The sequence below is a fragment of the Anthonomus grandis genome, chromosome 14, assembly GCF_022605725.1.
Source record: "Anthonomus grandis grandis chromosome 14, icAntGran1.3, whole genome shotgun sequence".
Lineage (NCBI taxonomy): Eukaryota > Metazoa > Arthropoda > Insecta > Coleoptera > Curculionidae > Anthonomus > Anthonomus grandis.
Window position 1 is genome coordinate 21504590 of NC_065559.1, and position 14429 is coordinate 21519018.

The window sequence follows — 14429 nt, forward strand, 5'->3', positions numbered from 1 at the left end:
TTATACGTGTTATTTACCTTGAAAAGTAAAATGTTGGGTATCAATATTTGCTGACGACACAAAAATATATGCAGTTCGCCTAACTTCTCATCAACAATTGCAAACCGATCTGGATACTATTTGGAAGTAGAGCAGTGAATGGTACTTTTCCTTCACGTGGTGTTACATTTAGGAAAACATAATCCTCAGCTGTGCTACCAAATAAATAACATTGAACTTAAAAAAAGTCGAATCTTATTTTTATCTCGGAATAATAGTAACTAAGGATCTCTCTTGGTCCCAGCATATTGCTTTAACTATACAGAATGTAAATTCTTGGCTTTTATTTAATACCTTTTATTTACATATTTGTATATATACGAGGGTTGTCTTTTAAGTTTTGCATATGCAGCTGGAATAAAACAAAAAATAACTTTTAACGACTTTATTGTTTTTCAAAGTATTCTCCACGAAATTTAATGCACTTTTGCATGCGCTCAAACCAGTTGTCAAAGCTGTTATTCCACTCGTTTGTGGGTACTGTCAAAATTGCATTTTTAAAGGCGTTAACTGCTTCCTCTGGCGTCTGAAACCTCTGACCACGCAGTTCATTCTTGATTTTTGGAAAAGTATAGAAATCGTTGGGACTTAGGTCGGGACTGTACGGAGGACGATCCAATAATTCGACGTTTTGATAAGTTAAAAATTCAATAGTTTTCCGGGCTGTGTGCGAACTTGCATTGTCTTGGTGGAGGATGATTCGTCGTTGTGGGTTCGCTTTTCGAAGCTCAGCGATGACTTTCGGCAAACAAATGGTAATGTACCAATCGGCAGTAACAGTTCGTTGATTCTCCAGAGGAATTGTTGCAAGATGACCTGCTTTTGAGACAAATGTTGCAACCATCTTTTTGGATACACTTTGAATACACGAATGACTTTTGTTGGCTTTTCTTCATCTTGAAATACCCATACAGACGACTGACGTTTATTTTCAGGTTCATATGAGTAAATCCATGATTCGTCACCACTGACAATGCTGTACACATTTTTAGAGTTTCCTGCCTCAAAGCAGTCTAGAGTTGTTTGACACCACATCACCCTAGCTTCTTTCTGTTCTTCAGTTAACAGATGCGGTATCCAGCGGGAAACTAATTTTCTTACCCGTAATTCTTCATGCAAAATTTTTTGAATTGAGGTCTTTGAAATCGCCAATGAAGCCTCAATCTCACAATATGTCACATGTCGATCTTCCGTGATAAGCATACGCACAGCATCGATGTTTTCTTGGGTGACAGCCGTTTTTGGTGCACCTGACCTTGGATCGTCGCTAAGACTAACCCGTCCACGCTTGAATTCTGTATACCAACGAGAAACTGTCGACTGATGTGGTGCTTCATTACCGAAAACAGAAATCAACTCAGCACAGCATTCTTGTTGAGATAATTGCCTTCGAAAATTGTAAAAAATGATGGCCCGAAAATGTTCTCTGTTTAATTCCATGGTATGTGCAATTTGCTACCTTTAAAAATTCACTGTAGCTGTAAAACTATATGTATCGCACTGACGTTTTGAATTTAAGAAAAGTAAAGTTTGAGGTTAAGTTTGACTAATGACATTTGATTAGTGACGCCCTCTATGTTTCTATATGCAAAACTTAAAAGACATCCCTCGTATTTTGCCAGGTAAATTCTATGGTTCATTGTGTTTCCTCGCTTAATATTAACTTTAATAAACACCCTATTTAAATTGGTTTAATGTGTTTTACTTTTTAGTAACTAAGTATAACTAGGACAACTGACCATACAGAGAACCCACGAAGTCGACTTGATAGGTTTCTTTTTCAATCATTTAATTTAACAGGAATTATGTAAGGGGAAGTTGTTCTTAATGCTTAAAACCTTAAAATCAAGACTCTCTAACAAACTCAATTCCCTAGAAATATCACCTGTAAACCGGTTAGTCTTGCCTAGTAAAATATTATTTCAGTAGAGATGCAATTTACGTTACAGTGTAAATTGCCAAGAAAGAATTTTAGATACTACCAAAAAACTAATAAATAAGGAGCCCTTTAAATAATATAAATTAGCCAATATGACTAGGCCTAAAATCCAAATAACAATAATAAATCAGAAATCATGCTTACACTTTCGTTTTATCTGGTTTGACCTGGTAACCCTCTATGCAGATTCAAGGACAGCAGCTGACTAAGGTCTAATCAATAACGTCATGAAGAAGCAAAAAATCCTCATAAAGCTCTAATTTATGATGGGAAATGGGAACAGCAGCTGGAATGATCTTGGGATGGTCCTTAAGACTTAATACTTCGCTGAAGACTTGGTATAAGACCCTGCATAATACCTTACCTAAGATCTCACTTAAGACCCTAAAATTAGCACGTAACACTTCAAAATGGCGGCCTTAAAAACCGTGAAAAAGCGTTTTACAAAAAATAGAAATCAAGCTTACCCCAAGTTGTTGGAGGTTTTTGAGTATATGAAAGTAATTTTCCATATTACATGGCTATTATCGCCATGAGGTACCCATGAAATCGAATCCAAACCTCGAGCAATTGAACTTGTTAACCTGAAGACTTTACTATTTGGAAAGAAAGCCAAAACGCAATTTCTGGGTATCTCTTTAATGGATAATCTCACATAGGCTCAGTTTTACAAGAATTGACAAGACAACGTTGCCTTGCTTTGCTTTAAGTTGCAGCGAGTACAGAACTCAATTTAAATCGCAAAAGGTAAAGTATTCAAATTACAGGAAAAACAATGGCAACAACAACCCTGGTATCGAAAATCCCAATATGTAAGAAATTGGTCCTTGAGCATGGCGTATGTGACCAATTACAAAAACAGACAGATAGAAAAGTCACATTAGTCAGAGAGAGAGAAAAAGAAAAACAACCTGATTCCAGTATATTGCTTAAAATTCAAAGCGAAGAACCGCTAACGCCATCTAGGAGTTCTTATTTTTTTACAATGCCATTAATCCACTTTACACCAGACGTCGCAATCAGTACTATTCATACAAAATTAAATTATTACATTATAAAAGCAACCAAAAAAAAATTGATATAAAGAGCACTTTGTTGGTCGTTCGTATATCTTTCACAGTTTGTTATTCGCTTTCTCATTTAATCCCCTTTGCAAATTTAATAAAAAAATTTAGAACTCCTTATGAGCGGAAAGATGATTTTCTTTAATTAATTATATTTTATTAATAAAATTTACTAAGCAACAATCTTTTGTTATAAATACTTAGTTACTGTCTAAATAAAAATCTATTAAAAGTGTGAGCAAAAACTGTAATTTTTCCTATTTCTACATCTTTAACACATATATGTTTTTAATAAAATAATTCGCTCTAGCAAGTAAATTTTTATATTTGCTCATACGCTTCTCTCTAACGTAAATTTAACTCGTAAATAAATTACGAGCGTACATAAACTCTGAAAATGTATATAACACTTTTGCAGATAATTAATTTTAAACCATATTTCGGAGTTATCTTTAAAGGGCTCAACGTTTCAGTTCATTTATCATTTTATTATCTGTAGGCTACTTTCTACCGAAACAGTATGTAAAATTTACGAACGTTTTAATCAAAACTTTTTATTTCTGATTCCCAGAAACTTTCACATATATTAAAATATTAAATGTACTAGAAATTGTAGCTTTAAAATAATTGACTTATTGCGCTAATACAAATATACTTCTCATATTTTCAGTTTCAATTGATTACTAAGTAAATGTTCTTTTTTTCAGGTGTTGGCGTCTTGCGGTCCAATAAGTGTCTCATTTTTTACAGTAGTGGTATTTTTTGGTTCGTTTTACCTTATTAATCTAATGTTGGCTGTGGTAGCTCTAAGTTATGAAGAGGAAGCAGAGATTACACAAGAGGTAAGAGCCAATTAGTTTTGCAAGCAATATTTTATATCATTTTAATATTATAATATTTAGCTTATACAGGTTGGGGAACCGATCATTATGCATAGCGGGTGCTAAAATTAAAGGCAAAAATTTTCTCTCGCAACTCCTCTAAATACGTTAGCCTACTAAATTGGTGTTTATAAACGATCTCTTTAAGACAACCTTAGAAATACAATTCATTTGGGAATAAATCTAGAGATCTAGGAGGGCATATTGCCACTCCTACTAATGCAAATTCGCGGAAGTTGATTTATTCTAAGAAATGTTTAGTTTTCAAAGTTCCTGGAGCATTATTGTAGCTATAATGTTTACAGGTGCAAGAAGACCTAGTGGAACAAAGATCTGCGCAGTGCAAGATAAAATATGTCGTTTTATAACCTTAGAATCAATTGAGTATTACACACAATCTATGAAAGAATTCCATAAGAGTTTTAACGTCTTCCCATTCTCAGTGTCACAAACCTTAAGAACGCAAGGAATTCCAGATTGTATCCATTTTACTTTAAAAATCCTTTTTATTGTGAACTACTATCTTTTATTTCAGTAAGCTCATTAATGTCATCACAACCTGTTAATAAATCATCAATATAGTAATTATACAAATAAATAGAGCAAATCTTTGGAAATTCTTTGATGTGACGATGTGCTACTTCTTGTAAAGATATAATTGCAAGAAATGACGCAAAATATCATATCTATAAAATATAATTATTATCATATATTATAAAATATAATTATCTTCTAGATTAAATCCCCGTAATGTTTTTTGAAGATCCCTTTGTCTTTTTTTATAAAGATCTGCCGGTACACCTTAGCGATGTCTGCACTCAAAATGGTGCTTCCTTAATTGTAATAAAATGCAAAATAAATTGTCTTGAATAGTGGGACCAACCATTATTTTGTCATTAACTTAAACCTCCGTAGAAGACTTAGCCGAACCATTAAACACAACTCTTAATTAAGTTGTAGTGGAAGATTGATTCAATACACAATGCTGTGGGAGGCAAAATCCTTATTGTCTTTCTTGGTCTGTTAAAAAAGACATGTATCCCAGTTAACTGTATTGTATCATGAAATTATGATATTGAGATTTTAGGTCAGGGTTTCTTTCAAAATTTCTTTTTTTTGAAACTAAGAAAACGATTGTATGCTGAAGCTCTCGAGTCACTTAAGTCCCTAATATGCCTTGAAAGGAATGCAATAAAATATAAATGAGTGGTTTGAGCAAAAACGAAGTGAGTTTCACAATATTTCCCCACATCAGATTAGAAATTTGGTTTTAGGACACTCCTCAATCTCCCAAAATTTCGCCAAATGTATTCTCTTCCAAAGATCTTGTATGATAGAAAGATAACAGTGTATTAATATTTTACGATTTTAATAGATAGAGTTAGAAATGGTCTAACCAAGTTTGATTTTGTTAAAACGTTAAAAGATTATTACCAAATTTGTCTTGTCCTATACTAAAAGATCCCAAAATATGTCAGCTCTTATTAAAAGATCTACAGAGAAGGGTATGTTGAAATTTGGATCTATTAAGATAATTTTGTTTGGAACATTGAGCATTGATATATCAATATTTGTTTAGGGGAAATGTTCTGTAATTAGTGCCAAAACCAAGCAAGATATATCTCTATCGATGATAGTAATAGTTGATTTAAAGTTTACATTAATAAAGTTGTATGATTGGAATTATTAATCCAAGAAACAGTAAAGTTGTAAGATTGTTGTTCAGACATAAAACTCGAATGACTGAAAAAAAGTGAAGTAAAATGGCCGACGTTCCCATCGATGGCGAAGATTCAAACGAAATGAAGTGCAAATATTGCTCTAAAAAGTAAAAACAAGTGCTAAATGCGTAGGGTGCGATGTTGTCCATCACCCTGCATGTTTGTGTAGGGTTATCGGCATAAGGGTGACCGGCAAAGGCAAAATTCGGTGCCCCAGATGCTGTGCAAATGCAGGATGGACCCAGGCGGAAAAATCGATCTTAAGAACTAAAATGATTTACTTACAACTATAATGATTGAAATTCAGAAAAAGAACGACATTTTGCGTGAAAAAAACGAGATTTTAAAAGAAAAAGTGTTGTATTTGGAAGAAAAATTACAAAACAAACAACATGGTTAGATCTCCCCCTACAACTCCCGTAACATGCTGCACCATTTCCGCAAAATACGAACGTTGAAAGACACGGAGACTTTTTAAAAAAGAATTTTATTTCTTAAAATACAAATTGACAGTATAACGTGCAGCAACAGAAATAATGAGATAAAGCGACTTAAAATCTAAGGTTTATATAAGGCAAAAAGTACTAATGTAGCCAACCCCGCAAGTGGGTAGATTTACAGTGGAGTGTCAGCTCTTCTTAGGCATATAACTCCTCCCTCCTTAAGAGGCAAACATAATGGAGTATGTTTGCTCTTCTGGCTCTTCAGGGTTCGAAGTGGCAGGTCCAGGTTTTGGCTTCTGGCATCTTGGAAGCAGCTTCTTCTGGGCAACCACTAGTAAAGTTATGATTATATTAATAACAATAATCAGGGTACTGTTGATTATTGTTGAAGTCTAGATCGGTGAAACGTCGTCAATGGGATGTAGCTGGTTCGTTAGGCTCCTGACTTCATATGAGTCTTGTATGTTGACTTGACTTATATTGGGCAACTTGTAAGGTCTGGATACTTGAGGTTTGTAGTCCTGGATTTCTGGTAGTACCAAAGGTTTACCTTTTACTAGTTTGATATCGTTGGAATATGTTTTTCCATCAAGCTTTATTCCGCAGTTTGCAGGAACTTGGATAAGGGTTGGTTCTTCCAGAGTTATATATTGGTCGGTCGTACATTTGGTAAGGACTTGTGAGTTTTTGGTTGGGATGATTAGAAATTGTCCTTGGGTAACTTGTTCAGCTATGGGTTGAACAAGATGGGTTTGCAGGGGTGTGCAACATATTGGTGGAAGTTTTTCCAACAACTCAATAGTGCAACTATCCTGAGGGAAGTAAAAGTTCTCTAGGCAGTAGAATGTTTTCTCAATTTCCGGGCATAAGTTGTCTTCAAATTGGATGTCAAATTCTTCTTGTGCCAGGTAGGGGTATTTTGGAATAATGATGGAATTGTTTTGTATGAGTGGTGGAAAGTGGCTTGTTTAAGTTTTAATATAGAGACATGAATTGCGAAAATTATTTTATTACTTGGAAAACTTACTTGTGTTCCAAGGAATTGATAGTTCGAAAGAATGTTCTTAAAATTTGGCAAAGCTCTAGGATCGTAAATAGTTTCCAAGCATTCCATCATTTCTCTGATTTCGTTTACCGAAATTACAGAATTGTGTATAGCATTAAGCTTTGCGAAGGTTATGGCGTTTTCTAGATTATCCAAAAAGTTTATTAAGTTTTTGCAATCTAAATTGATTTCAGAAATTATACCTTCGAAAGAAATATAAAGATACGTATTATTTATTTCATTTCCTATATACATTTGTAGCATGTTGATCCCTTTTTCTAACTTAATTTGGTTATTTATAAGACTAGATATTGTGGAATTATAGTTATCAATAAGTTTCTTTGACAATGACATTTGCGAGTTTACCGTCTTGACTAAATTGTCTAATTCTCTAATTATCTTTTTGCAAACTTATTATCGCGTCAGTATAGTATTTTTCATCGTCGGCATCAAGGGTGCCAAATAGCCATTTGTTTATTTTCCCTACTATGTTGAGCAGACCTCTTTTAGTCCTGTCTGTGGGTTCAAGATTTAACAATTTACTTTGAGTAATATTAATTAAATTCTAGGTTCTGAGTATTAAGCCATGGGTTAGGCCAATAAAGTTTAAAGGATGAGTCGATTTTCCTTTAGAGGTTTGAGCCTTTAATTTGTTAAAATATACTTGTATATTATTTAGTTGTTGTTTTAGCAAGTGTGTGTCAATGAAATGGAGAAAGGTGTGTTTAGTGTAAATTATCTTAGATGGTCCTAATGAAATAGGAAGAATGAGGTTTTTGATAGAGGTTAGTTTAACGTCGTCGCTGTGTGTCAGTTGAAGTACCTGCGTTATCATTAGTGTCAGTATTGGAAAGATCTTCAGGTCCATTTTTATCCTGTAAAGATTGATTTTGTTTAATTTTTGGTCTTCGTGCGAAGTTTTTATGATAAGTTCCCGAGTTAGTTTTTAACTTTATCGAGGACTGATCTTTTATTATAGTATTCCTAAATTTAGGAAGGGCTTTACTTCGTAACTTAGTTATAATATAAGCGGGTTTAGATACGTCGAATTTAGGGGGTTCTTCAAGACTTTCATTTCTTTTAGATATGATCCTTTCTTTAATAGCTTGGTTGTTTTCTGCTATTCGTACATATTATATCGTAAATCTTTTGACATTTTTCTTTATGATTTTGAACATAGTCAGAGACAATTATGTGGTCGTTAAGATCGAAAGGATTAGTATCATTTATGTGACCTTTGACGATTTCGAAAGGGGTAAATTTGGTTACGCTATGAATTGAATTATTGTAACCTAAGATAGCACGTTTCATAAGTTGCTCAGTTGTGAGGCGATTTTGTTCCTCTTTAAGACAACGATAGCTTTCGATTATGGAAGAATGGAATCGTTCCACAGGAGAGTTAGAGTTGCTATTTTTAACAGTAGTATAATGCAATTCTATTTTATATAATTGACAAAAGTCTTCGAAATCTTTGTTTTTGAATTCGGTTCCACGATCACATGTGATTTTAAGAGGTAAGATGATGATGGGAGATGAAGTTTAGGAAACACCCTATGATGCTTGAGCCTGTTAGGCTTTTAAGATGATAAGCTTGTCCATATCTAGAAAAAGCATCGATTACTGTCAAGAATGATTCGTTATCGAATTTTGAACAAGTCGATGTGAATTTGTTGGAACGGTTTCGAGGCAGAAGGGGTCAGATTGAATTTTATGGCGGGTGGATTCCTGTCATATTTATTCGCAATGATTAATATATTATTCGATATCTTCAACTATTTTGGGCTAATAAAATCTAGCAGTTAGAGCACACTTCATTTCTGAAATTCCTCTATGGCAAGTCTTAGTAGTGTGTGATATAGTCTAAGTTTTTCTTGCTGATCGTCTTGAGTTTCGATATCTTCGAGGAATATCGTACTTTGAACAAACTTAAAGGAGGAGTTTACAAAAAGTTCTTGTATGGTTTTCGTAAAGGTTTGAACTAGAGTTTCCGTTCGAAAATAGAATGCGTATAAACGTTTTTTCTCAATAAATTCTTTTAAGAATCGAATTATATTGGTAATTAGGTTATTCCTAGGGATGACTACTAGAATCCTGGTATTTTGAAATACGTGTGAGATTTGGCATTTGAGTGATTCTATATCACCTTCGGTAAGGAGAACTTGGTTTTTATATCCGTTGAGTATTCTTTCAGTAAGTGGAAAATTGAAAATTGGGTTTTCAAGAGATGTATGTATAGTCTCTAAGTCTGAATTGTCCAATTTGGGAATTGGGAAGAATTGTCGTGATTGGGTCAAATCTTCGATAGTTCCTCTTGGTGAAACTCGAATGTCTTGTAATATTTTTATTTTACTCGACTTTTTAGTGCCAAGGATGTATGCTAGTTCATCGTCGTCAAGTATAGGTAGGTCATTTAATGCTCGTAAAAATCGGTTTATTGTTTCGTCTATATTGCCATGTTCGTTTGCAACAGAGGAGGTCTCTAGGGCATTCAAATCTATGGGTTTTTTAGTTTCTGGATTCCTTGAAAGAGCATCGGCAGCTTGGTTTTGTTTGCCTTTTTGATATTTAATGAAATAATCAAACTTCGAGTTTGAGTCGCCATCGAACTAATCGACTATTTGGTTCTTTAAGAAAGTAAATCCACATTCAGCAGAAGTTGTTTCCACAGCTCTAAAGAGTGCTCCTATCGAAATACCCTGGTAACAGGCACGGCAATTTCAGCCACTGAAAATCAGAGCAAATTCAAAGCGGCAGTCCCTAGCAAGAAATGGATTTAGACATAACAACAAAAACGACTTAAATGAACTGGAAGTGCACTACCAGAATAGCAATGGCATTCGCACGAAACTGGTCGATTTATGTAATAACGCTGCTTGCGATTACCATATTTTTTTATTCAGTGAAACTTAACTCACACTCGACTTTTGAGACGAAGAACTTGGTCTGTGAAACTACACTATATATCGATGAAATAGAGATCCTACACAAACTGGAAAAGGTCGCAATTGAAGTGTTTTGATAGAGGTTAGCAAGGACATCATATCACGGAAGTTGGAATTTATGAACACAATTTCAGAAGAAATATGAGTTGTGACCAGAATAAACAACACAGAAATGTTTTTTGCTGTTTTTATACACCACCCTGTTCTACATCAGAAGCTTACGAAACTCACGGTCATATAATAGAACAAATAGTTCAAGAATACGAGGAATATCACGTACATATATTAGGTGACTACAATCTAGCAAAGATAGGTTGGGAAATGGACTTACTGCGCAGAAGTACTTGGTAAATTAAGAAATATTGGTAGAGACACTATCTTTTTAAAATTTTTCTCAGCCAAACAAAATTAAAAATCAAAGTAATATAATATTAGATTTAGTCTTTGCTAATAATAAGGATGTATCTGTCGAATGTGTTAATAATGTATAGTCTATGTATAGTCATTTCCACCACTTGTATTGCAGTATAAAAAAAGTAATTTTGACTGTTTTTATCGGGCTCTCTTAGAGATTAACTGGAATTATATCTTAACGTCAGCGGACATACAGACTTAAATATTGCTAATTTTTATGCAATTTTAAATTCAATCTTTGTCCCAAAAATAAAATTTAAAAGTAAATACACTTTTCCTGTCCGGCTTGATAAAAGTTCATTATCAGTTCGCAATACATTGTATTTCGAAAAAAGGGGTCTTAGAAGACAATGTAAAGAAAGAACCAGTCTTGCCTTTAAGAGTTATATAATTAGATTAAACAACATGAAATTAAATAGATTAAAGAAGAAGAGATTGAATCGAAAGTTGGTGTTGATTCACACAACTTCTGGAAATATATTCAAAGCAAAATCAAAACTCAGGAACTTACACTGCGTTAGATGGTCAATTTATAGCTGAGCTTTCATTTCCACATTTCATATCAAGACATATATGACAAGCTCTGTTAGTGAAGAATAAATAAGACCCTGGCCCAGACGCCATTCTTCCAATTCTTCTTCGACAGTGTGCTGATATCCTCACGGAGCCATTATTCATAATTTTTAATAAGTCATAAAAGGTAAAAATCTGTAAAAGCTCCTGTATAACTCCAATTTAAAAAAAATTGGGGGACAGATCAGACTTGAGCATCTATCGTCCAGTTGCCATAACAACTCAGATACCCAAGCTTTTTGAATCAATTGTGAGTTGACCTAAATGCTAAATTTAGGAATATTATTGACCCTAGGCAACATGGCTTCATTCGTGAGAGATCAATTACAACCAACTTAATGGTGTATAAAATGCCTTGTTGTCTGCCTTAGAAAATGGACAGGTAGTTGATTCCATTTACACAGATTTTTCCAAGGCATTCGATGGGGTTCACCACCAAATTTTATTCCGGAAATTGAGGCATCACGGGTTTGATGGTGGCTTTCAATGGTGACCATATCTTTTTTTGTCAAATTAGACTCGTATTATCAAAATAAGCAACAGCTTTTTAAGCAAGCCTTACACAGTTGACTGTGGAATTCTTCAAGGAGAACTCTGTTCTTTGACATTTTTATTTAAGATATTGTTCGCTGTTCCATGTACTGTTCGATTCTCCTTTATTCGGACAACTTAAGATTTGAGGTGTTAATAAGAGTAAGGTTTCTGTGAGACTGATCCAGTCAGACCTTGATAAGTTCCATGACTGGTACAGTCTTAATGGAATGTTACTTAGTAAAAATTATAATAATTTCACCAGATCAGAATAGCGAATCTCATCTGATGAAATTATCAGTTTTTTGAGCAACATACTTCAAAAATTTATTTTGCATTCTTTTCATAGAGTCACTGTGATGAACAAAGAAACCCTTTTAAGACTGGAAAAACTTTTTAAGAGGAGAAAATATGACAAAGTTTTTGTCTATAAACTTTTACACTATAAAATCAACTGTTTGTCAGAACTGTAATTTTTCATACTATCAAATCAATTAAGATCAACTAATGAAAAGACATTTGAACCCCAACATGACAGGACCCTTTATGGGGAAAATAGCTCAATAAATCGAATGATGTGCAGTGTGAATAGTATGGGGCCTGATCTCTTTTATAGAACTCTTGGAGAAATTAAAAGACTTAACTAAAAACCTTAGATCCTTGGAAGAATAATCATTTGACATAGTTTTGTCTCTTGAGGAGAGCTCGACTATGTGTAGTAATGCTATACAAATACCATGTTGTAATTTTGGGTTGTGAGCATTTCATGATTTGTGATTTCATGTTGTTTAATGATTTGTTATTTTACACTTAATTGTTTAATGTTAACTATGTTTAAGTTTTAGTTAAGTTCTTAAGTAGGTATTAGTTATTAATTATGTACCTTATTACTAATTTAATATTTACTGTATATAACAGCATTGAGCTTAAGTTTATCTTAATTTTATTGTAAACTAAACACGATATGGACAGGTGTCCCGTTAATAAAGATGAAGAAAAAGAACTATTATCTAGTCAAACTCTGCAATAAAATCTGCTTTATGAGTTATGTTAAAGTTTTGTCTTCAAAATATGCCAACGTATAATGTATCTTAGAACATCTTGGAGGATTTGCAATTTTTAGTGAAGTGTTTGTTACCAAGAGAATTGACACCAAAATGTAGTTGTTTAGCTGTTTGTAACCTGTCAAAAGGAGAAAGTTTAACGAAATTCAATTAAAAATGTTCAGGTGTTTATTACATAAATTATAATGTGAATTATTTGTCAATACAAAACGTTCTGTTTTACGTACTTTAATGTATAGTATTCTATAAAAAATATTAGACGACCGGAAATGGCCGCTATCGATGAGAAGAAGCGATGTGGCCGTTATTCTGGATAATGCATACTCTTCAATTCCCCAACCTGTATAAGCTTATACTTAGTGCGCCATCAAGGTGTACGGCAAAGATAGCTTCTAAACTATACGAGGTAGAACAAAAAGTTCCTTAGAAAAATCTACAACCTAAACATATTTTTAACATATTTACATATACAGGGTGTATCACAAAAAAGTTATCGCAAAATATGTATTTTTTAAAAATAAAACATTCTCTATATTATTTTACAAGATGATAAAGCAGGAATATAGTTTTACTTTAAAATGACACAGATAATTATTTTTTTGTACCCCGGTTAGTTTGAGACTATCCGTTATACTTATACGCTATTGATATGCTACCTATATGATAACACCTTTATTTTTTTATGTAACTTGTCCTTTACCAAAACCATTTACTTTTTAAGATATCTTAATTTTTGTATAAGATAAGAAATTTTTATCTATAAGATTGCTAAAAAAAAATTAAACGATTGTTCCCTAACTTATTGATCTATTATAAATACTTATTAATCCTTAACCACCACTATAAGTTTGTTCTCACTACAAATTCTAACAAGTTTAAAATTATTTCCAACTCATTCTTGATTCGCATGCGTAGAATATCACAACTTCTAATCGATTTCAAACAATCTGTGCGAACATCAAACACGGCTTGAGTGGAGTCCAATTTAAATGAAGACGAGCAAGAAAAATAACCTCACTTAAAATAGATGTATATTATTAATAATAGAGTTTAAAATTGGGTAATTGCTTGCTACTTCAGGACTTACTCTAAAATGGTCGAGAAATTCTACTTACACAGTTTCATCTAAATAATTTTGATTTTTGGGTCTTATCCCTTCTTCAAGTAAATCTTTTAAGTGTGTATCACAAATTTTAATAGTTCATACTCTGCCGACGACTCAAAATCACTCATTTTCTTAATGTGTATTATTAGACTATTCCAACAATATAAAATACAACTTCAAAACGAATATCAGAGATTATACAAAACGACAAAACTCAAACAACCGTTTAGAGGTTATGTGCACTTTCTGAAGATCGGCGTTGAATGGCTACATGAATTCTCTGACACTTTGCTTGAAATAAATCCGAAAACAAGTCTGACTATTAGATGACGATCAAAAATTTGTGTAAGAACATCATACTTTTGATTTAAAACCAATCAGAAGTTTCTGTGCGAATATTTTATTCTATTGCGCATGTCTATTTGTCAAGAACTTGTGTCTTACTGCTGTAAGAACAAACCTCATGAATCTGTTGGACTCTGCGCCATGCGTATTACGCTACTACTTCCACCACAATCGACAATCGCTGCTGCCGCTCCCCGTGCCTTTCAATCTTTTAAGCATAGATAACTCAACTACTGCTTTTAAGCCGAGTCCGCACTATAGACGGATGGAGAGCAGCTTGACGGGTAGAGGGTGAAGGTTAATGGGTAGAGAGTAATATACCT

At 33.5% G+C, this 14429-nt stretch overlaps 1 protein-coding gene across 1 annotated transcript in view; it reads left to right on the forward strand.

The window, feature by feature from the left end:
• Positions 1-14429, forward strand: part of LOC126744730 (sodium channel protein 60E) — a 533812-nt gene that overhangs the window by 357307 nt on the left and 162076 nt on the right. Inside the window, exon 6 of the mRNA XM_050452261.1 lies at positions 3750-3884. Coding sequence (XP_050308218.1) covers positions 3750-3884 — 135 coding nt within the window. The remainder of the gene's footprint in view (positions 1-3749; positions 3885-14429) is intronic.